The 22,115-nt window shown below is 37.1% G+C and overlaps 1 protein-coding gene across 1 annotated transcript; it reads left to right on the forward strand.

Annotated features, from left to right (window-relative positions):
• The first annotated feature begins 882 nt into the window (after positions 1-882).
• On the forward strand, positions 883-21,795 carry LOC113230917 (muskelin). Its single transcript, XM_026465027.1, has 14 exons — positions 883-962; positions 1,175-1,387; positions 2,797-2,998; positions 4,744-4,936; positions 7,025-7,182; positions 9,643-9,784; positions 10,511-10,737; positions 12,250-12,413; positions 14,551-14,689; positions 15,312-15,500; positions 17,250-17,408; positions 18,486-18,722; positions 20,045-20,200; positions 21,379-21,795. The coding sequence occupies exons 1-14, from the start codon at positions 883-885 to the stop codon at positions 21,604-21,606; spliced, it is 2,487 nt and encodes an 828-aa protein (XP_026320812.1). The 3' UTR covers positions 21,607-21,795.
• The last annotated feature ends 320 nt before the right edge of the window (positions 21,796-22,115 follow it).

Consider the following 22,115-nt stretch of genomic DNA (forward strand, 5'->3'; position numbering starts at 1 on the left):
TTGTAATATCACTGTGAAGGAACATTACTATTTTACAACAGTGTTTTTTTTTTACAGGCTACGCAGGACGTAATAATACTAAGCCACCGTTCTCCACAAAAAAAATGATGACTTTATTAAAGGAAGCATGTACTAAAGTAACAAAGGAAGACTGGAGAAAGGTGGTGGAAAAAACTAGAAAACTAATAAAAGAAGATTTTGACAGAGATGTTAATATTGATAATTTAATTGAAAACGAGTTAATTATATGGACTGGTGAAACTAGCTCAACAGATGGTTTTGGTTCATCTTCCGATGACGTTGATAAATAAAAAATTCCAATAAGGAGGTCTTTTGTTTTACTTCAGAATTTTGTTATTTACGTACAGGTTATCCTCGTGAACTATGCTAATGTATAACTACAATACAACAACAAGTACAGGTTGCCGTTGTGCTCACTTAAAATACTTACTTATTATTTCTATTAAACTGTATAACGTTTAAATAAATGTTGATTGATATATCTAGAACTGAAAAGCAATGAACAGAAAAATAACCTAAACGATTACAAACTCCTAAAATTTTTAATCGATTTCTCGTGAGAATCGTTTAAACTGGTTACCGATATTGCAGTTCACATCACTATTTACGTTGCGATGACATGTGTCAAATATGATCTATTATTTTGTGACGACTATAGACCCTTTAATTGGCTAAATGTGAAGGCAAAGCCATTACAAAAACGTTCATAATATCTAAAAACTTTGTTTCCGTCATGGAGAATTTAATAACATGTTTCTGAACAGATACTTCCGTTCCGTGCTGACATTGACAGTCGGTCAATCAGTTGAATAAAATAAATATTGAAAAATTCCATTAATAATCGACAAAATAACACAAAAAATGGAAGAAAAACCTGAAACTGTAAAGCTGACTTACACAATTCACAAATATTCAAGTTACTCTGCGAATTACATGCCAGAGTAAGTTATATTTCATTGTTGCGCGTAAATATTCCGGGCGCACAGTTCTCCTTGCAAATTAGCTTTATTTATTTTAAGAACGTTTATTCTGAGATGTGATATGTTCTCTTTGCAAAATACTTACCAAAAACCACCAGTTTTCTTTTTCCTTGCACTTGAAAATAGCATAATAATTTACCTGAAAACGAATAAATATTCACTTCAATTTTCAGGAACATAATGGTAGATGAACCATCTGATCAATTATCCAGATGGTTCACAGACAGTAATACGCCTTCCCAATACATAATGCTCAAACTAAAATCTCCAGCGATCGTGGAAACAATAAAATTCGGAAAGTATAAAAAAGCTCATGTAAGTGACCTGAAGAAATTCCAAATATTTGGAGGAATGGATGAAAATAACCTATCATTGTTACTATCGGCGTAAGTATTACTTATATTTGCTTAGTAAAAGTTATAAAAAAGTGTATTTAATGTACCCCTGATGTACATATGTACATACATTTATGTAGTTAACTACCTGCACATTTTACCATTTATTCTGAAGTCATCTAAATGACAAACTTCGAAATTAATTAAGTTTACTTACAAAATTAAAATAAAGAAATTACAAATTGAATTTTGTTTGGAAATTAAATACTTGATATTATTTTCTATTATTCACATTTTATGTTGTCTATTTGTTAGATAGTTTTCGGCATACAGTCACATTACACAGTCTTCTAAAAACTTTTCATAATGTCTTCCCACCTAAAGTATGGTCTCCCTTTCTTCCTTTTTCCCTCTCTTAGGTACCATTCCACAATATCCCTTGTCCATTTATCAATTTTTTTCTCTCATCATGTGTCCTGTCCAACGCCATTTTTGCTGTTTTATTATGTGTGTAACTTTTTTAGTCTTTGATTTGCTTTTAATTGTGGTCAGTTTTACTTTATCTTTAAATTTTATGTTGAGCACACTTTCCGTACTATTCTGACAAACATAAAGTTTTTTGTAATATTTTTTAGTAAGTGACCATGTCTGGCATCCATATGTGGTCACCGGTACAATGCACATATTTGTTACCTTAAATTTGTACTGTGTATTGATTTCTTTTGATTTCAGAGCTTCTTTGTGTGACCAAATTTCCTCCACGAATTTGTGACTCTTCTTTCAATTTCTTTGTCTGTTTGGTCCTTTGTTATATTATTTGGCCTAAGTATTCGTATTCGTCCACATATTCAATTATATTTCCAGTTATCACAACCTGTTATTGTTTGTCATCAATTTCGTTTTGCTGGTGTTCATAGTGGGTCCTACTGTTTTGCTTTCCATGTCCAATTCTTGAAGCATAGTTTGTAGCATTTTTGAGTTTTTGGCCAAGAGTATAAGATCATCTGTGAATCTCAAGTGGTTAAGGTGTACTCCATCTATACTCAAGCCATATTCCTCCCAAGCCAGATGTCTAAATATACTTTCCAAGACAGCAGTGAATATTTTGGGGGATAGAGGATCCCCCTGACAGACACCCTTTCTGATTTGGAATTCGTCTCCTGTAGTACTTTTTGTATATCTGTCGGATTAGTCTTATGTATTTCTTTTATACTCCTTGTTCACTGAGAGAGATCACATTATTATTGTCATATATTTTACAAACATATACGAAGCTGTAGCCCTTTTACCACTGGGGAGGCAAAGACCACAGCCTCCCACTTGCTATGATCCTGGCATGATATATTTGCAAGAATGTGCATCAATGCTTTTGTACATGTTTGTCACTTTAAGTATACAAGAGTATACTGGTACTCTTTTTAAATGTAATCATACAACATTAGCGTAATATGCATTTTCAGTGGTCTAAAGAAAGACAATCAAGCAGACCCATTTCGTCTGCGACATCGAACTCTAGAAGGCCTGTACCTTCCCATACAGTACATAAAAATAGTGCCGCTGCAGTCGTGGGGACCTGCATACAACTATACTATCTGGTACATAGAGCTGCAGGGCAAAAACCAAATGGATTTGATAAGCAATGCATTGGATACTATTAATTTGGTAAGTAGTTTGATAAGTATACCACTATCTCTTAATGTATTTTTTTTTTATAGGACATTTATGTGTTTAATATTTGGTAAATTAACAGCTCAAATACCATTGATGTAATAAATAAACAAAACATCTGCAGCAAACTGCTTTTACAAATTGGCTCAATGATTCTAAATGTATAAACAGGATTTAACAGGTGGACAATAACAGATTAAGTAATTGTAATGCAAAGCAAAGTGCGTCCGTGCGTGCATGTGTGCGTGTGTGGGTGTGCGTTTTTGCGTGCGAACGATCGGAATTTATTTTCACACTAGCTATTCAAAGTTAATGTTTCACTTTTTAAAAGGGTATGAGGTATACCAAATTAATAACTTTTTTCACATTTTATCTATTTATTTAAACACTTTATTGTACCACAAAGTAAATAACAATATTTAAGAAACACATTTTATTTTCTCATTAAAATATTAGTTGCAGTACCTGGAAAAACTATTCAGAATACCCGACAAATAAAAATAACAATCATCTGGAGCTAACCATGGCAATAATAGCTTAAAACCCAACAAAAAGTAAAGATTTTTCAAAAAAATGAAAAAGTGCCAATATCTCGAAAACCCAAAGACTGTTACTAAGGTCAAATTAGTTTTTCCTGGTAGGTATAGAGCTCACCTACCCACAGTGACGCTCTGACGTGGTATTTTTGGGACACCCTGTATAAATATCAAAGTTACATCACTTTAGAGGCTCTCATTTGCAAAATCAGTGATTTTAGAACAGTACCAAAAACAGCAGCTAAAGCACCATGGTTTATAAAAATGAAGAATTTCATAAATACATGGAAATGGTGGGTCATTGAGGAAAAATTAAAAAACATGATAGATAATTGCATACAGGGAAAGAATTATTAACCACAAGTATCTGCTGAGGTCAGTGCAACGTTGATTGAGCTACTCCCATATACACTTGTTGAGACAAAAAATGGAATGTTGGAATAAAAAATTTTATCTGTCTCCTTGTGACTGTTGAAAATAATATAAAGCTGGTTTAGCCTATTTACCATGAGAATCTGCTTCGTCAGAGTCTAGAAAGGAAATGACAAAAAAAAATTAACTAAGATTGTTTATATTAGTGACAATTATAACCCTTGTCATTTGAATATTAAATTATAATATTATGACCTTGATAATTTACAAAATTATTCTATATTTTAATTATCCATGTTTTAGTAAACTCCTGCAAATGTTTAAGGTAGGTGTGTCGTTTACCACCTCAACTTGTTCATCCCATCACTTAATATCATGAAACAACAAATCCAATTTATGATGAAATCTAATACAGGGAAGGTGTCTTTTTATCCCTCAATTTTTTTTATCATAACGGGGCGAACAACAAGTCGTGCGTCTGATGGTAAGCTACACGCCTGTCCATAACAGTTACAATACCAGTCAGCGCTTTAAATCGCAAAGATCTGAGGGGCACTGACACTGTACTCGTCACCCTGATACTTAAGTTGACAAATCCCATGTGCCTCCAATTTCACAAGCACCGTTACCTATCAAAACCGGAACGCAGTAATGATCACATTACTGCTTGGCGGCGGAAATAGGCCAGGCAGTACTTCCCTGGACGAACTCTTTCATAAGGAGCTCTACTGTTACTAAACAATTTTTTAACCAGATACAAAAACGCAAAGCAAACACCAGAGCGAACTTTTTTTGGTAAGACACTGAATGAAAATTCAACTTTATTTACAGCGTAAAGAAGAAGAAGCAGTACGTATACTCCTTAAACATTTACGGCGGCGCCGGTACAAGGACGCTTTCGAAGCGCTGTCGCGCGAAAGCGGAGTGCAACTTGAGGGCCCCTTGCAGGCTAGATTATGGAACGCGTTAGTTGAGAATGGCGACTATAAACTCGCTGAGGAGATTCTTGAAGAGGCTATGCAAGGTAAGTTCATCAAGTATCTGAATTTATACCATGCAAATTAATGTCGTATCTCACGGAAAGCTCACGTCCATTTCATTAATTATATAGTTTTGTGGGATTGTGTTTAGATAAGTAAATGAAAATAAATAAATAATAGTAACAACAACTGAGAGCCAATTACATATCTTCACAAATAAATGATGTAAATTAATGGAAATCACTCTATTTATTTCATATTACACATAACTGGTTGATGACTTTACCATCTCAGTCAGAAACGTTCATTTCTATTAATAATTGCGAAAACTAAGTACTCGATATATTAATATATAAATAGGCGCCTTGACGTCGAATTGCGGACACCAGCCCGTTACACCAAGTACCAGGTACATTAATATATAACTTTTCGTTTTTTAAGCCTATATGCAACACCCTGACTGGGTCATATACCGTATTTATTATAAGACCTTTTAAATGTGCCATATAGAATATTATCACACGCACGTTTTATCTGTGGCCGCAATTCGGCTCTGTTACCTTCGAAAAAGAAACTACTAAAATGTAAATTGCTCATTGTAAAATTTTGATTAAACTACAATAAAACTACATTCTAAATGTCAATTGTCGCAACAGTTTTTGTTGCTCCAATTAGATATTATTATTTAAATAAAGCTACAAGTTCTTACCGATAGAAATATAACGCATACTTCCCGATATGGTGGAAAAAAAATATTATACCGTTGTACGCGGATAGATTCCAAAGCAAAGAATAAAAAAATATGAGAAGACCTAAATGTGGAAAATATGAAAGAGTGATCAACGGCCTGCAAAAACTATAATATATGGAGGGAATATTTGTGCACTTTTATGAGATACACCGTGGTCAATTTCCACCGGAAGTAAAAAGTGTTCGAAATTCAAATAAATAAGATGGCCGTCATACAAATTTCAAAGTCTCCTATCACGAAAACTATTAGAGATAGGTAGGAGGTGCTCGAAGGATTGTCATAGAGATTAATAGTGGTCAACTCCCTGGGTTAAAAAAAACAGATGGCGAATTCAAAATGGCAGCCGAAGAAAAACTTGTTTCAATCCGGCTGAAAATTGGTATGCGGGGGTCTTTAGGAGTCATTAACCATTTTCTGATTTCCTTAATCAGTTTATTTTCGCGTTTTTTTAAGCGTTTTTTTCGTCATAAGTGGCTGCCGAAACGGACTTGCTCTGATTCGCCTGAGCCGCTCGACCTCTTTACTTGGAAGTTAAAGAACCAAATTAAGTATTGCTTTTAAAGATATGTTCATCATCTTCGAGCAACTCTGCTGTGTATTGCTTACACAATAAAATTGAAATTGTTTTATTTATTTTTTTTTGTAATAAAGAATATTTGTATTGTCTTGTGTTGAATATTTTTGTCATGCAGTTCATTTTATACACTACTTCTCTTGTTATACTTTCTACATACTACTTCGCTTAAACCCTCTCCTTGTAGAAGATTTTTAGTAGCAGTAGAGCTCCTTGTGAAAGAGTTCGTCCAGGGAAGTACTGCCGCCAAGCAGTAATGTCAGTATTACTGTGTTCTGGTTTTGAAGGGTGCTAGTGAAATTACAGGCACATGGCACATGTCAACTTACGTCTCAGGGCGACGGGCGCAGTGGTAGTGCCCCTCAGATCTTTACGTAACTGTTATGGACAGGTGTAATAATGACATCACATCACAATCACAACGAGGCTAGGTTCAGATGGATGCACACATGCCGCGTGTCAACTCGCGACAACGTTCAGATGACAAAAGGAAACGCGCGCAAGTACTTGTAGTCAACGTCATCTGAACAGGCACACTGTCAGTGCCTATAATTCTAAACCCGTGGTGACGCGCGTTGGCAACAGTGATTCGCGTTTTAAAGTATTTCTCCTGAACGCGGCGGTCCCGCGCCTACATGTAAACGGCTGTATGTAAAATGTATGAATATCAGGACGCGCCATATTTTTTTAAATTACGCGCGTACATTTTTTGTCATCTATACTTAACCTAATGCATGCAATATTGTCTCCATTTCTCAATTTCATTATTAATATTAATTTTCCATTACTAATGATTTGTTTGTGCAGAAGGCGAATTCGATTGGTACATGTCTTGGCAACCATACAAGCCTGTATGGCGGCAGATGTCAGCGTGTTCGTCTGGCGTGGAGGCAGAACTGTGTTGCGGTGATCTACAGACGCCGCGTATCAGGGACACTTGCTGCGCAGACGCCGACAGGCCCGAGGTTAGTGTACGCTGTTATGAAAGCTATCGACACTAACTGAAGGCCTCATTGTTACCGACCAAACTCTGTTTTTAAAACAAACTATAAGCTGTAAATTTAAAACTTAAAAATTAAATAAAAATTAATTTAAAATTTAAAAATTAAAAACGAGGAAAAGCATTCACTGTTTGTAAATAAATTAAAATTACATCTTATTAATAAATGCTATTACAATTTCAATGAATAATGTGATGACAAGTAAAAATAATAATATAATAAATTTGAATAATAAATAAATCTTAATTATATAGTAAAATTTTGCTAAGTTTTACTTTTTAAACTTGGTAAACTATTACTTTATATATTTATATTATTAGATTACAATAGCATAACTTAGTAAAGTTATGCTATTGTAATCTAATTAAATTCAAACTTTCAAGTGACATAATTCTGCTTATAATATGACGTATTTATTTCTTATTACATGACATTTTTTTAATATCATTATTTGATAAATAAGAACTCTAATAAATAATTGAAACATTGGCCTACCTCTGCTCTTATTGTTATCCCTAATAAAGGGCTCATATGTGTAGCATTATTGTAATATTAAGACATGTATGTACCATATGAATGCAATAAATATATTGAGTATTGAGTAAACCTTAGGCCAAGTTAATCCAAAGCATGTTAAACTCCTATAATTTCAGTAAAACTGTGTTTTCAGATAGTTAAAATATCAGAGACGTCGTATTTTAAAACAAACTAATACATTGAAATAATGAATATAAAAGAGTTATCACTGAAAACATCATTATGAAACCTGTACGTCAAAGAACCCTTGGAAAACGTGTGAAGATCCCAACCCCCATTGAGTTGAGTGACGGATTACGGCGTAAACCCTCCTTAGAGGAAACCCGTGCTCATCAGTACTGCCCTCCTTGTTATAACTAACGCTTTTGCATTTCGAGATATTGGCACCTAAAGTGTTTTTTTATTTGAAAAATATAAATTACGTTGATTTTGATCAACAATAAAATTTAAACGAAATAACCACTTAAAGGAGGTTGTAGATCTTGTTTCGCTGATTCCAGGGGGTCGATTCTGAACGTTACGATAACTGAGTTGTCGACCGATTTCTTTTCATTTTTATTCACAACACCCGAATCGAACGTCAGACTGCTGTGTTCGAAACCGATCCGGAATGACGTCACACCCGTACGATTACACGAATGTCTCGATCGGCAAAGGCTACAAACTTTATTCAGAACACAGTTATCGAATAAAAGTTACCGAACGTCCTATTGTTTACAAAGCAAGAATGTATTATTATTCTTATTATTATTTTAAATAAAGTCTGGATTTTGTTAAATTTTATTAATTTACTTTAATGCATTCCTATACTTTAGGCCTTTAAAGTCTTACAAATGTATTTAAAAGGTATTTCATTTTATCATATAATCTATTTCACCGATTAACGCCATAAACGCTGTTGGATAACGATATCGTATCCGAATCCAAATCCAACGTTTAACTAGGAATGTTATAAATAGATCGGAAAACGCCCTACGATACGCGAATGATATCCTATCGAATCGTTTGATTAAAATATCGAAGAATCGGGGTATATGTTATTAAATCAATTTCGCCAAAAACTGGATTAAGTAGTTATAATAAGGAGGGCAGAGTAGGACGTATAATGTTTGGCTTGATTGATGACGTGTTAATAATAGTATGCCGGTACGACCTCTTTCATCGTCATCCCACCTTTTTATCACCCTTTTGTCTAGTTCCTGCCCTTCTACTTTGAAATTTTTAATCGTTCTTAAATTCCCTTTCTTCGTCACTCTTACTTTTCTTCTTTCCGTCGCGTCGCCACATTTTACTAAATTTCCGAAGCGAGCACACATGCTCGACTTCACATAAAATTTTGACCAGTTATAACATTGAAAATCATCTAACCGAACTGCTTGTAAAGCATAATATTTCTGGAAAATACAAGCCATTTTGGACGGTTATGCTTTTACTTTACCTGTTCTTTTCCCTTCCTATTCATGGGTATTATGTGAAAGAGGTTGCATCATCACAGTACATTGTGTATTAAGGGCGGTAAATAAGAACTTATGAACGAGACTATATTAGACGCCCGAAGTCGAAGGCTTTCGGAATCGATTCGTAATTCCCGTGCCGCATGCAAAACATACTATATTTTTCAATGTTGCACGTAAATAGTATGATTCCATGCCCCAAACAAAACCCTCGGGGGTTTTTTTCTTCTCATTACCGACCATGGCTGTAATGAGAAGAAACAGAGCCCGAGGGTTTTATTTGGGGCATTATAGTCAAGGTAACATGAATACAATCACTATTTACGTGTCAGAGTGATGAAAAATGTACTAAGGAGACCTGCATTTGCTAGATTTTCGAGTTATTGTCATTTAAAATAATGACTTAATCGAAATTGAAGCTATTATTTACCAGGAGCTGCCGCCGAACGCGAATGGAGTGGTGGAGGTGTCGGAGCCGTGTCACGTGACGACCGCGAACCCGAGTGCGTCCAGCAGCTGCTGCTCCAAGCCTGGCCCTCGCGGCGGACACCAGCTCGTCGTCGATGCCACCACAGGTACAGCCATACCTCACACATCTCAGGTACTATAGGGACAAACATCTGCGAGGAGTTCTTTATGTACACTGGATTTACTACCTATGTTATAAAACTTGTTCTATTTAATGAAATTTTTATGGGTGTCAGTATTTATCACCACCATGATATTCAATTATTTTTTTGTGAAATTACTCCACTAGTTTGTTAGAATTATTAATACAAAGATCGAACACTTGGAAAAAAATCACTTCGTTCCGGTTGGATTCGAACCAACGTCTCCCAGCAAACCGTGCTAGACGCCAGACAATAATAACAATAATAGCATACACACTCATAACCCCGCACTAGGGAAACCCTGTATCCCTGGTGCCATGGACACACCACATAGACAACTACAAATTACATCCAAACTCACGAGAGAAATAAGTATAAGCCATATAAGTATTTCTCCCGGCCCGGGAATCGAACCCAGAACTTCTACGTGGCAGTCCGTAAGGTGACCGTTCGGCTATGGAGGCTATTAATTAAAATAGTAATGTAAGTATCACAGAGAAAGCTAATGTACAACGGACGGCCTTGTTGCTAAGTAGCAATTTCTTTCAGGCACCCTTAGGATAGAAATTTAAAAGCTGAAAAGGCAAATGCACCTAAAGAATATCTGTAAAGGAAGTTTATTTCTAATATCTTTTAGCTAAAATTGGTGCACCCTTTCAAATTGTGTTTCAAAAAACATATTTATTACAGGTACACTATACCTCTTTGGGGGTTGGAACGGCACTGAAGACCTCGACGATCTGTGGTCATTCAATACAGTGACGGAACGTTGGTCCCTCCTTTGCTGGCACAGTAATCATGTGGGCGGGCCATCACCACGCTCCTGCCACAAGATGGTGTTAGACCCGCTGCGGCGCCGACTGTACACACTCGGACGATATTTAGATAATGCACAACGAGTGCCAGCTAACATGACCGTGAGTGTGCCTTATAAAATGTAAATAATCTCTCTCTTAGATATAAACAAATATTAGACTACATTAGTTGCTCCGATCCCAAAGCAAGTAACTAAAGCATTTGTGTTATGGAAATCGGAAACAACCAAAATACCACAAACACCCAGGCCCGAGATAATTTACTACAATGACCATTACCAGTTTTACTATAATAACCCGGCCGGGGGTCGAACCCGTGACCTCAAGAGATGGAGGCGACACAATAAAAACTCGTGTGCAAATGGCGCCAAGCTTACACTTTTCTTCACGCTTATCTACCCAGAAACAAATGATCGGTTAGGGCGTCATCTTAGGGATGCACATGAATCTTTTTTTTATGAACATTAATTCAAGTGTATATGATCTAGCGATTTTTTTAATCGATTCATTTCAATGCGATTTTCAAGTAAATCGATTCAACGTTAAGGCGAATCAAATCGTTTAGAGTGTATTCATAATTTAAACAAATCAATCCCTTTCTGAACCCCTATTTTATATTGGCCTGCAAGAAAAGCACTTTGGTAACATCTAAGTAAAATAAGTCTACAATATTTGGCGATTTTCGCTACTTCTTGGCCATCTGAACGTTTTTCCCACTGACTAGTATCACTCTAGATGAAAGTCGTAACCGACTGAAGCCAGAAAGGTTGTCAAAAAAATTATTTTAACGAAATTAATTTTGAAAAGTCTTTTATGAAATCGATTCAAGAGCATACCATCTGATCTGTGGATTGATCCAGAGGCAAATGATCTATTACGATCCAAAAAATCGATTCAAAGCATCGTGCATGCCTAGGTCAACTATCATACATAGGGCATGGATTGTACATTGACACTTTAATTATTATTTTTTATAATATTAAGTGAATGGAGGAACAAGTTGTGTGCCTGATGGTAAGCTACACGCCTGTCCATAGCGGTTACCTATCAGTTGTCCGAAATGACATTTTCGTGAAATAACGTTTGGTCGAAATTTCATAACCTCGAAAGTAAGTATGAGAGGAAAATGTTTTTTTTCTTTTAAAGCTAGCTTAACTGAACCTAACCGAACCTAATCATGTATTTGCGATAAACATTCAACATATCCTGAAAGAACAACTGTTTCGTAATAATTCGGTTTTCGGTGTAATGAAAATTCGAACAAACGTTATTTCGGGCAAAAAAAAAAGTTCGACTTTGTGATAGATTACTGTCCACAACACTTGCAGTGCCACTCAGAGCTTCAAATCGTATAGGTCTGAGGGCACTGCCACTACGCCTGTCACCCTGAGACATAAATTGGCAGGTCCCATGTGCCTGTAATTACACCAGCACCCTTACCATTCAAAACCGGAACACAGTAATGCTGACATTACTGCTTGGCGGCAGAAATAGGTAAGGTGGCAGTACTTCGTTGGACGAACTCTTTCACAAGGCGCTCTACTGCTACTAAATATACATATAATATTTACAATAAATATAATACTTATAATATTATTGCTTGTGTGGTTTCAGAGCGACTTGTACATGTACGACATCGAAGCCGGTACGTGGACTCTCGTGTGCGGTGACACGGCAGCGGCAGGGGGGCCCCGGCTCGTATTTGACCACCAGATGTGCATCGACCCAGACACGCAGACGATTTACGTATTCGGAGGACGCGTCTTACCAGCTAATACGTAATTAGTTCATTTTAGTATATTTCGTATGATGCAAATTTCGAAATGTTTTTATATAACTATGCAGGCAGGGAATTCCACTCCACAGCCGCTATATAAATGTAGAAGCGTAATGCTTCGTACGTATATTTGGAATATCCACAACCACGTCGTACGTCTAGTCCCCGATTAAGCAAATTAGGGGATGAATCCGGCTTATACAATTTCACCTATAGATTTAGTATATAGGTACCCATAGATTGGCAATGCAAGTGAAGGAGCGTTAGTATACACGTATGTTAGAGCGAGGTGGATAGACGAGACCACGTCATTATACGCTATGAACCTGTATGAACCTAGGGTCAGCTGACAACGAAACAAATTTCGTTTATTTTTGAAAAATAATTGGTTTTAAAATGTGAAATAGTGTTAAACGGACGTTTATTGGTCATGGTAACGTGTTCAGTGCCCGGATGTAACTCATCTAAAAAGGAAACTCGCAGAATTGTACATGTCACATGTAAGTACTATTAAAATTTTTAGCTGTCTAAAAGCACTACCACAAATGTTTTTTACATAAATATATCCGTAAAATTGTACCATTCAAGTGGATTAATAACCCAAATGTATATTCGTATACATTTGGGTTATTATTAAAAAATACAATTAAAAAATATATCAAATACGTGAATTTCTGAAATTCATAACCCCACTTTCATAGAAATTGACGCAATCGATAATATGTTATCGAGATGTCATTAACTGAAAAAAAGAAAGGCAAAGGCGTGGCTTGCATACAGCCGAAATCATCTTCATACTTAATATTATTGAATCAGAAATTTCTGGCTTTAGTATTTTATATTTAATTAAATTGCATTAGTGCATTATTTTTTGTCTACATTAAAACGAAAATTTCTTTTAATAGCGTAGTTGAGGCACCCATTTTTTATGTTAATTATTGTTGTTGATTCAGATTTCCTCAAAACATTGAAGAGAGAAGATTGGGTTCCCAAAAAGTTTTCAAAAATATGCAGCAAACACTTTGAGGAAAAATGCTTTTCCTTTAGAGGCAAGCAAAGAGTAAAGCTACGTTCTGGTTCTGTAGTCCAGTAGGGGTTCCTCTTTAACAATCTTATAAGGAATTTCTGTATGAGAGGTCCTCGTGTGTTTCCAAAGGCCTGCTCTGTTTAGGCGCACTGCTGTTGACGCCGCTTGCTGTCTAATGAACAGTGAGAGGGGTCGCAGATCCAGCATCGCTTCAAGGGCCGCAGTTGGAGCTGTCCTCATGCAGCTAATCGTCGCCATGCAGGCCAGTCTTTGGAATTTGTCCAGCTTGTCGGTTGCGGTCGTCAGCCTGGTTCGTGGCCACAATACTATCGCGCCGTAACTGATCATGGGTCTTATCACCGTTTTGTAGAGCCATAGTGTTATCTTGGGTGAAAGTCCCCATTGTTTACCTACCATCCTATGGCACTGCCAAAAAGGTGATAGTAGCTTTCTTAATTTTGTATTGAATCATTAATTAATTAGTGAATTAACGCCTCGGCGTTTTGCGATAAGACATTTTGGTGAATACGACGAAGTGAAATGCCGGTGTAATATGTTAATCGATATTAAAGTTAAATCAGTGGATGGCGCAACACTATTTATCTTGCACACATGCACATTATACGTACACAGATGTATTTTTGTTTTGGTCTCATCTCCAATATTTCAGGGCCAATCTATGGATATACTAAATCTATGATTTCACCCATTTCCCATTAACCGATTTCCGTTAACATATTTATATATATCTATTGTTACTTCTTATAAATTTTGACTGACTTCAAAAAAGGAGGAACTTCTCAATCCGATTGTAATTTTTGTATATGTTACGCTATTATTCCGGTATTTGTGAACCGATTTTGATGTTCTTTTTTTGTTGGAAAGAGGGCGCCTCATTATTGGTCCCATTTAAATTTGAAGGAAATATTCCACCTCTAAGGTTGGCAAACTAGAGGATGAATCCAGTTTCGCGCACTTTCCGGTAACCGATTGCAAAAAAACTTGGCAAATAGATGTAATTCCATGAACTTTTGAGGTCGGCTTTTTTTTATAAAAATATTTATAATTATCTTCTATAAATATGATCTTTCTGGGCGGATGGACCGCGTAGCGAGGAGGTGGTGACGCCACAGTACTCCGGGCTGTACGCGTACTACGTGGCGACGGGCTCGTGGCAGCTGATGCTCGCCGACCGACACGAGCTGCCCGCGCCGCAGCCGCGTGTCGCCCATTCCATGCTCTTCCACCCAGTGAGTACTCAGCAGCGAGTGCAGTAAAAATCATTCTCGAGCGCCTGGCAACCTATTACCCAAGGTTTCTCAAGGAAATTTTGCTGGCACAATAGGGGTTTTGTGAACGCAAGGCCACCCAAGCTTTCCCACGCTTTCTCAAGGAAAGGATCACTTTATTTTTGGGCCCTATTGTGTACCGATGTACAACTGATGACGAATTTCAAAAATTATATAGGAAATTATCAATTAACTGAAACCTTTTTAATTTCAATAGAAATGTCGTGATTTGACAGCTTTCACTTTAGGTAATAATCTGGTTCGTTCGAGAGAAAGTCCGTAAAGTGTAGCCAAAATTCAGTAATGAATATGTCAAAAAACAAATAGTAATTACACAAGGAATTGCAAAACTTAAGTGGGCAGTGCACATTGCTCGCAGAACAGATGGCCGATGGGGCCGAAGAGTTCTCGAGTGGCGACCATGTACCGGAAGACGTAGCGTGGGCAAACCAACCACAAGGTGTACAAATGATCTGGTGTAGGCTGCGGAAATCCGCAGGATGCAAGCGGCGCAGAGCATGCCTATGTTCAGCAATAGACGTCTTCTGGCTGAAATGATGATGACGTTATGGTTGAATCTTAGGTCCAGCGACGCCTATACATCTTCGCCGGACAACGCAACAAAGAGCACCTGCTCGACCTGTGGTGGTGGGACGTGAGTACGGGCCGCTACGGCGCATTGTGCGCAGCCGCCACGGCCTGTCCACCCGTAGCTGGGTTCACGCAGCGGGCCACTCTGGACCCAGACACCGACGAGATGTTCGTGCTATCGGTAAGTATCAACGGCTTATGACCCAATGACAAATGAGTACTATCAATCCTTGTCGACTCGCTGTTTACACCGAGTCGACTGCGTCTCCTTCGTCACGGTGAAGTAGTCTGCCGAAGGTGACCCTGTTTTTTTTTAGTTCGTAAATGGAGAAGCTAGTTTTATTTAGTTCGTAAATGGAGAAACAAAAGGATCTGAGGAAGTAATTTTTTTTTTTATGATACCAAGTGACGGGACGTACAAGTCGCCTGGTGGTAAGCGACACGCCTATCCATAATAGTAGCAGTGTCACAAAGAGCTTTAAATCGCACAGATCTTCACTCTGAGACATAAGTTGACAAGTCCCAAGTGCCTGTATTTTCACTAGCACCCTTACCCTTCCAAACCGGTACGCAGTAATGCTCACATTATTTCTTGGCGGCAGAAATAGGTAAGGCAGTACTACTTACCTGGACGTACTCTTCCACAAGGAGCTCTACTGCTAATGAAATTTCATAAAAATAGCTGTAAACTCCTCAAATTTGTTTGTTTATAATTCAGACAACTTAATACATCCACAATTGAGTTAGTAACTCTTAGCCTACGTTACTACTCAATAATTTAGCAATGATTTCGTTCTTTGAATGAGTTTCCACATCAAATGATTGACAACCGGGCAGTGGCGACGATCGCCATATTTTTTTATACTATTTTTAAAATATATTTATAATTATTAAGTGGAAAACTCGATACTGCCGAAATACTAAAAGGGCAATAACTATGCGGAATGTAAATTCGCTATAGAAGCGCAGTATTCTTCCTTTTTTTTTACTTATTTTTCTTTTTTCACAGTTTTGCCCGTTTGCGACCTCTAGAATTGTATTTTTCATGCTACTTTCAAATTTCATGCATGTCGGTTGAAGAATGGCCTTGTAATTCCGTTCCTAGATTGTGCAATTTGTATGGATGCCAAGAAAGCTTCGCTCATTGCGCTTCGATGAATAATTAAAAATTAACAGCTGATATCTTGTCCAGAATTGAGGGGTGCAAGTTGTGGAATTAAATGAGATTTTAGTAGCAGTAGTAGTAGTAGTCTTTGTGAGAGTTCGTCCAGGGAAGTGCTCCATTTTCCCCTATTCTGCCGCTAACCAGTAATGTGAGCATTTTAAGGCTGGTGAAATTACAGGCACATGGGAATTTTCAATTTAAGTCTTAGGGTGACGGGTGCAGCGGCAGTGCTTCTCAATCTTTACGATTTAAGGCTTTTACGATTTAAAACGCGGCTAAATGACATTTTTTTTTGAGATATAAAAAACCATAACCCAGTTTTAGAAAATTGAAATTGCTTAATAATTTTTCAGTCATTTTTCAGCTATGCGTGGTTATCGGGTAAATTCCGATAAGTTGAACACGTTAACTAATGTTATTAAAAAATAATTTTGTGCTCATTTTTTGCTATTTCAAGCGGTTATTTGACCATTTGTCATTAACGAGTTCTTAGGTTTTCGCGATTGTTACACATAGGAAATGAAACTATTTTTCCGGATTTAAATCGCGTATATTTATTTTTTCAAACCAACCGACGTGTCGGGGTTTTTACAGGTCCCATGGTCAGTCAACCGTGACCATGGGACCTGTAAAGGCCCCGAAACGTCATTTGTCATTAAGCCGCGTTTTAGTTAGTGGACGGCAGTATACCATATGACCATCAGGCGCACGACGTATCATAAAAAAAGAAATGCTCATTCACTATTGCTTATAAAATGTTCCCAGGGCATGAGCAAGGAGAAAGACAAGCGCGTGTACAACACTCTGTGGGTGTTTTCGTTGACCCGCATGACGTGGACGTGCGTGTACCGCAACGACACCGTTTCCCCCGACGAGCCGCGGCCGAGGTTTGCGCACCAGCTCGTCTACGACCCCGTGAAAAAGGTTTTTATTGTTCCCTTTTACTTTTTTAACGGAGTTAAAAAAGGAGGTGTTACGCGATAATTTGTGAACCGATTTTGATGATCCTTTTTTGTTGGAAAGAGGGTGGCAAAAATATTAGGAAATATTCCACCTCTAAAGGTGGCAAACTAAGGGATGAATCCTGTTACGCGCACTTTCCGGTAACCGATTTCAATAAAACTTGGCAAATAGATGTAATTCCACGAATTTACGAGGTCGGTTTTCTTTTTATAAAAAGGTTGCAATTATTGGCTGTTGTAATAATGTAATGATGTGCCTCACAACCACACCAATTACTTGAACTCAAACTAGGGAGCTGCCTGTATTATGAGTACCAGAGTACATGATAATAATAATAATAACGCACACACTTATAGCCCTGCCCAAGGTAAACCTTGGGGTCTACTCTAGCTTTCCGTCCGAAACAATTACTGTCAAATACGTAATACCCGACCATATTAAAAGACGCACGATGCCAACGAAGCTTCATACTTGACATTGCTTTTAATTTGGTCGAGTTTTATTATTATTATATAAGTAAAAGGAAAGGGAACCTATTTATTATTTCAATTAATAATTTCACTTCTAGGTGTTTGTTATAATATTAATTTTTTTTTCTTTCATTGCCAATAACTTGCAAGAAAACAACCCTTACCTGACTGGAGGATGCAAAAGGAAAATTACTCTTTAATGTTTTATTTTCCCTCTTTTATTCAATCTGTGTTTGTGTCATACTAGTGAACAATTTGTGTTTATCTACCTATCTACGTTTAAAACAGCCTCGTTTTTGCCCAAGTTAGCGCTACGCAGAGTTGCGAATCGAATCTCAGTGATTTTCTGACTGAAAACCAGCGCCTTAGGGAACTTAGGCATATGCTGAGTCTGCGCCCTATCATTGTTATGACAAAAAATGTTTTATTTTTCCTCTTTTATTCAATCTGTTTTTTTGTCATACTACTGTAGGGTATTATTCTATGTATGTTAAAACAGTCTCGTTTTTGCCAAGATTTTCGCGATTTTTTGTTTTCAAGATTAAATATCGATCTTTATAATTCACAGATTCATTATCTATTCGGTGGCAACCCTGGTATCCAAACAAGCCCACGATTACGATTGGACGACCTCTGGGCTTTACAACTGACGCGGCCATCCATAGAGAGGGTATTCTTAACAGCTAGAGCTGCGCTGAGAGAGGCTTGCTTTAAAGAACTTTGTGCTTCGGGGAAAGAACTCACCGCAGTTGAGTACTTGAGGAATGACGTTAGGACGGCATTGGATCACAGTGACCCACAGCAGGTTTGTAAATATTACGGCAAGTGTTTATAAGAACTTTAAAGTTTATTAAAAAAATGTAACATCTAAAACTACAATGTATTGTAGATTAAATTAAATTCATCGCATCGGAACTCCATCAAGCAAGTTTTTATTATTAATTAGAGTATGCTATTCGGATAGGGAATTTCACGAGGAAAATAGTGATATAGGATTTGTATTGCAACATCTAAACCTAATTAGAATTCTATGCATTTTTCTGATGCAGTTGCAAGCGAAAATGCATTTTTTTGCAGAGACCATCCTTATCTTACCGTCGAGCCTAGACGCGTCAAAACAAAACAAAAACACGGCCTGCACAATGAAATCAAATTATATAATTAATTACCCCTATAGCAATAACAAATTTGCCTTCATCTGAGTTTAAAAATAAAATGAAGCGATTTTTTGAAAACAAGCAATGTAATGAAAGAGGTATTCCTGGAACTGTCTCTGAAAGAAGACCAATTTTTATAATAATTGTGTATTTGGAAGTTTTGACAATGATTTATCTTTGACGTAAGACTAAATAATATAGTAGCAGTAGAGCTTTTGAAATAGTTCGTCCAGGGAAGTACTGCCACTTTAACTATTTCTGCCGCCAAACAGTAATGTCAGCTTTACTGTGTGCCGGTTTTGAAGGGTAAGAGTACCTACTGGTGAAATTACAGGCACATGGGACCTGCCAATTTATGTCTCAGGGTGACGGGCGTAGTGGCAGTGCCCCTCAGACCTTTGCGATTTAAAGCTCTGAGTGGCACTGCAACTGTTGGACAGGCGTGTAGCATACCATCAGGTGCAAGATTTGTTCGTCCCGTCAATTAAAAAAAAAAAGAATTTTATTATATTATTTTGTTACATTGTTGATGCGTTTTGTTTTTATGTTATTGCAGTGGTTTAAATGACAATTTTTATGTTTTTTTAATGTTTTAATGTATTTATTTTGATTCATTTTATTTAATGAAATTGTACTAATAATTGTAATAATAATCCATTTTTATAGTATTTTGATTTACCAAATGCAACTTCTTTTTATAACTAGGCCAATAAATGAATTTAGTTGAATAAGAGGTATGATAATAAGGCTCAATTTACATTGCCCACAGAACGAAATGAAAGCGAATTTTTGTAACCCTATGGTTGTATAGTAATAAACTTTATGTTAATTGTGCAACGTACAAATAAGAAACGAGCCAAAAAACAGGTCGCGCATTATTACGAAGAATTCTTGCGCACTTTGTGGAATCTCACGCTACCATAGCGTGAGAGGTTGCAGGATATCTCGTGAGACAATGTGCGGGTTGCAGGTGGAGCGGTTCCAGAAGCTGGCCACGGTGCTGTTCAGCGGCGGCGCGGGCGAGCTGGACGTGGCGGCGGCGCTGTCGCCGCGGCGCACGCGCACGCTGCACTCGCGCCGCATCGCGCAGCGCGCGCCGCCCGACCTGGCGCAGGCGCTGGCCGCCGTCGGTTCCTCTTCTTTATCTCTTTTTTAAAGCAAAACTTGTTTCAATGTGTATTTTATTACTGTGATATAGCATCCCAGATAGGTATAATTGGACGTAGTTAAGCAAACAGGATCCAATCCACAAAATTATCAAAAAATTAGTTATGTGTATTAAACGGTTCCTAAAGTCTAATCTCTTCATCGAGTATATAACCAGAAATAGAGACGAAATGTCATTTAATTTGTTTAAAACCATTCTGCCATATCATTACTGTGACAATTGTGCTCCGATTGGCTAGCCCGAGTTCGAAACAATTATGGGTGTCGTCAACTGTTTCACTTCAAATCGACCAGTTAACTTGAGTTATGCTACAATGGACGAAAATTGCAAAATACATATTTAATATTTAATTACCGATGAAATGTGATTCCGTTTGTTTTGTAATTAGACGTTTTGCTGTTTTTTCCACACCACCGAATATTACAGCATTGTTATTTTGTGTTGAATATTGTTAGAGATATTATCTTTATTACAATAAATACAGAATATTTTTTGGAATATACGAAGACGTACACACAGGTCTCAGTAGTTGGCCTGTCTATATTTCAAATTCGAATTCAAAACAGGAGTTGATATTTATAAAGGCTGTATCACTAATGTGTTACCAGGAATATATGGCCCATATTTCGTCTCTATTTCTGGTTATATACTCGATGAATCTCTCAAAAAATCCAACATATAAACATAAATAAATATCTCTGGAGTGACACAACATTACAAGTTTTGAAAATAAAACAAGAGTGAGAAACACTTTTCAACTTAATCTGCCATATCTGGAAAGTGACTGGATGTGCATTGGATCCTTTTTGTTTAACTACGTCCAATGGAGGCTATCAACGCAAAAATGGTATAACCCACATTAAATATTTCTTCTACAATATTAATTTCAATAGATACTAAAGTACATAATTATTATATTTGAATGCTATTTTCATACATATATAAAATAAATGTATTGCATATGAATGAGCTTTTTATAACAAGTAAATTTTGCTATCATTTATGTCCCAAATCAATTTAAAAAAAAATTGGTTTTGATTCAAACAACGCAGTATTTTTCGGTAACAATTGTACAATTTCATCCGAATTTTATTACCGTAACAAGATAAAAAACGAGCAAACTTTCCAATCCCTAGGTGCTAGGAGCAGACGACAATATGCCCGAGCCTACGCAGCCGTTCGAAGACATAGCGGTCCTCCCCGTAGACACGTGGGACGTCGGCGAAGATGCAGACTGTCCCCCTCCGTCACCCGCCTGGAATATGCGCGCAGCACGACTCACTCTTTACGACAACTTGTGCCAATACTTCAGACCCAGTTCGGTGCCTCCGCAACAGAATGTCACCGAGTTGGTTAATTTGTAAACGTGGTAACAGGTAACATATGTAATAACTATGAGAATCAAAATACCTAGTTCTTGTTAAGCGGCTTTTGCTCCGCTTGCAATATTTATAGTATATTAACACCGAGCATATTATCAGAAATAGATACGAAAAGTTATTTAATTTGGTTAAAAATTATTTTGCCAAATCATTACAGTGACTACTGCGCTCCAATTGGCCAGCCCGAATTCGAAACAATTGACGGGTGTCGTCAATTGTTTCACTTCAAAACTACCAGTTTAACTTGAGCTTTGCTAAAATGGACGATAATTGAAAAATTATATATTTAATTTACGATGAAATGTAATTCCGTATGTTTTGTATTAGATATTTTGCTGTTTTTCCCACACCACAGCATAGAACAGCCCCATTGTTAGAGATATTCTCTTTGTTACAATAAATACAGAATATTGTTGGAATATAAGGAGACGTACACACGGGTCAGTTGTTGGAGATGAAATAGTTCAATTTCAGTTTTCTAATTTGTAATT

This window comes from Hyposmocoma kahamanoa, unplaced genomic scaffold, assembly GCF_003589595.1.
Source record: "Hyposmocoma kahamanoa isolate Upper Pololo Valley unplaced genomic scaffold, ASM358959v1 64, whole genome shotgun sequence".
In the NCBI taxonomy this organism is placed as follows: Eukaryota; Metazoa; Arthropoda; class Insecta; order Lepidoptera; family Cosmopterigidae; genus Hyposmocoma; species Hyposmocoma kahamanoa.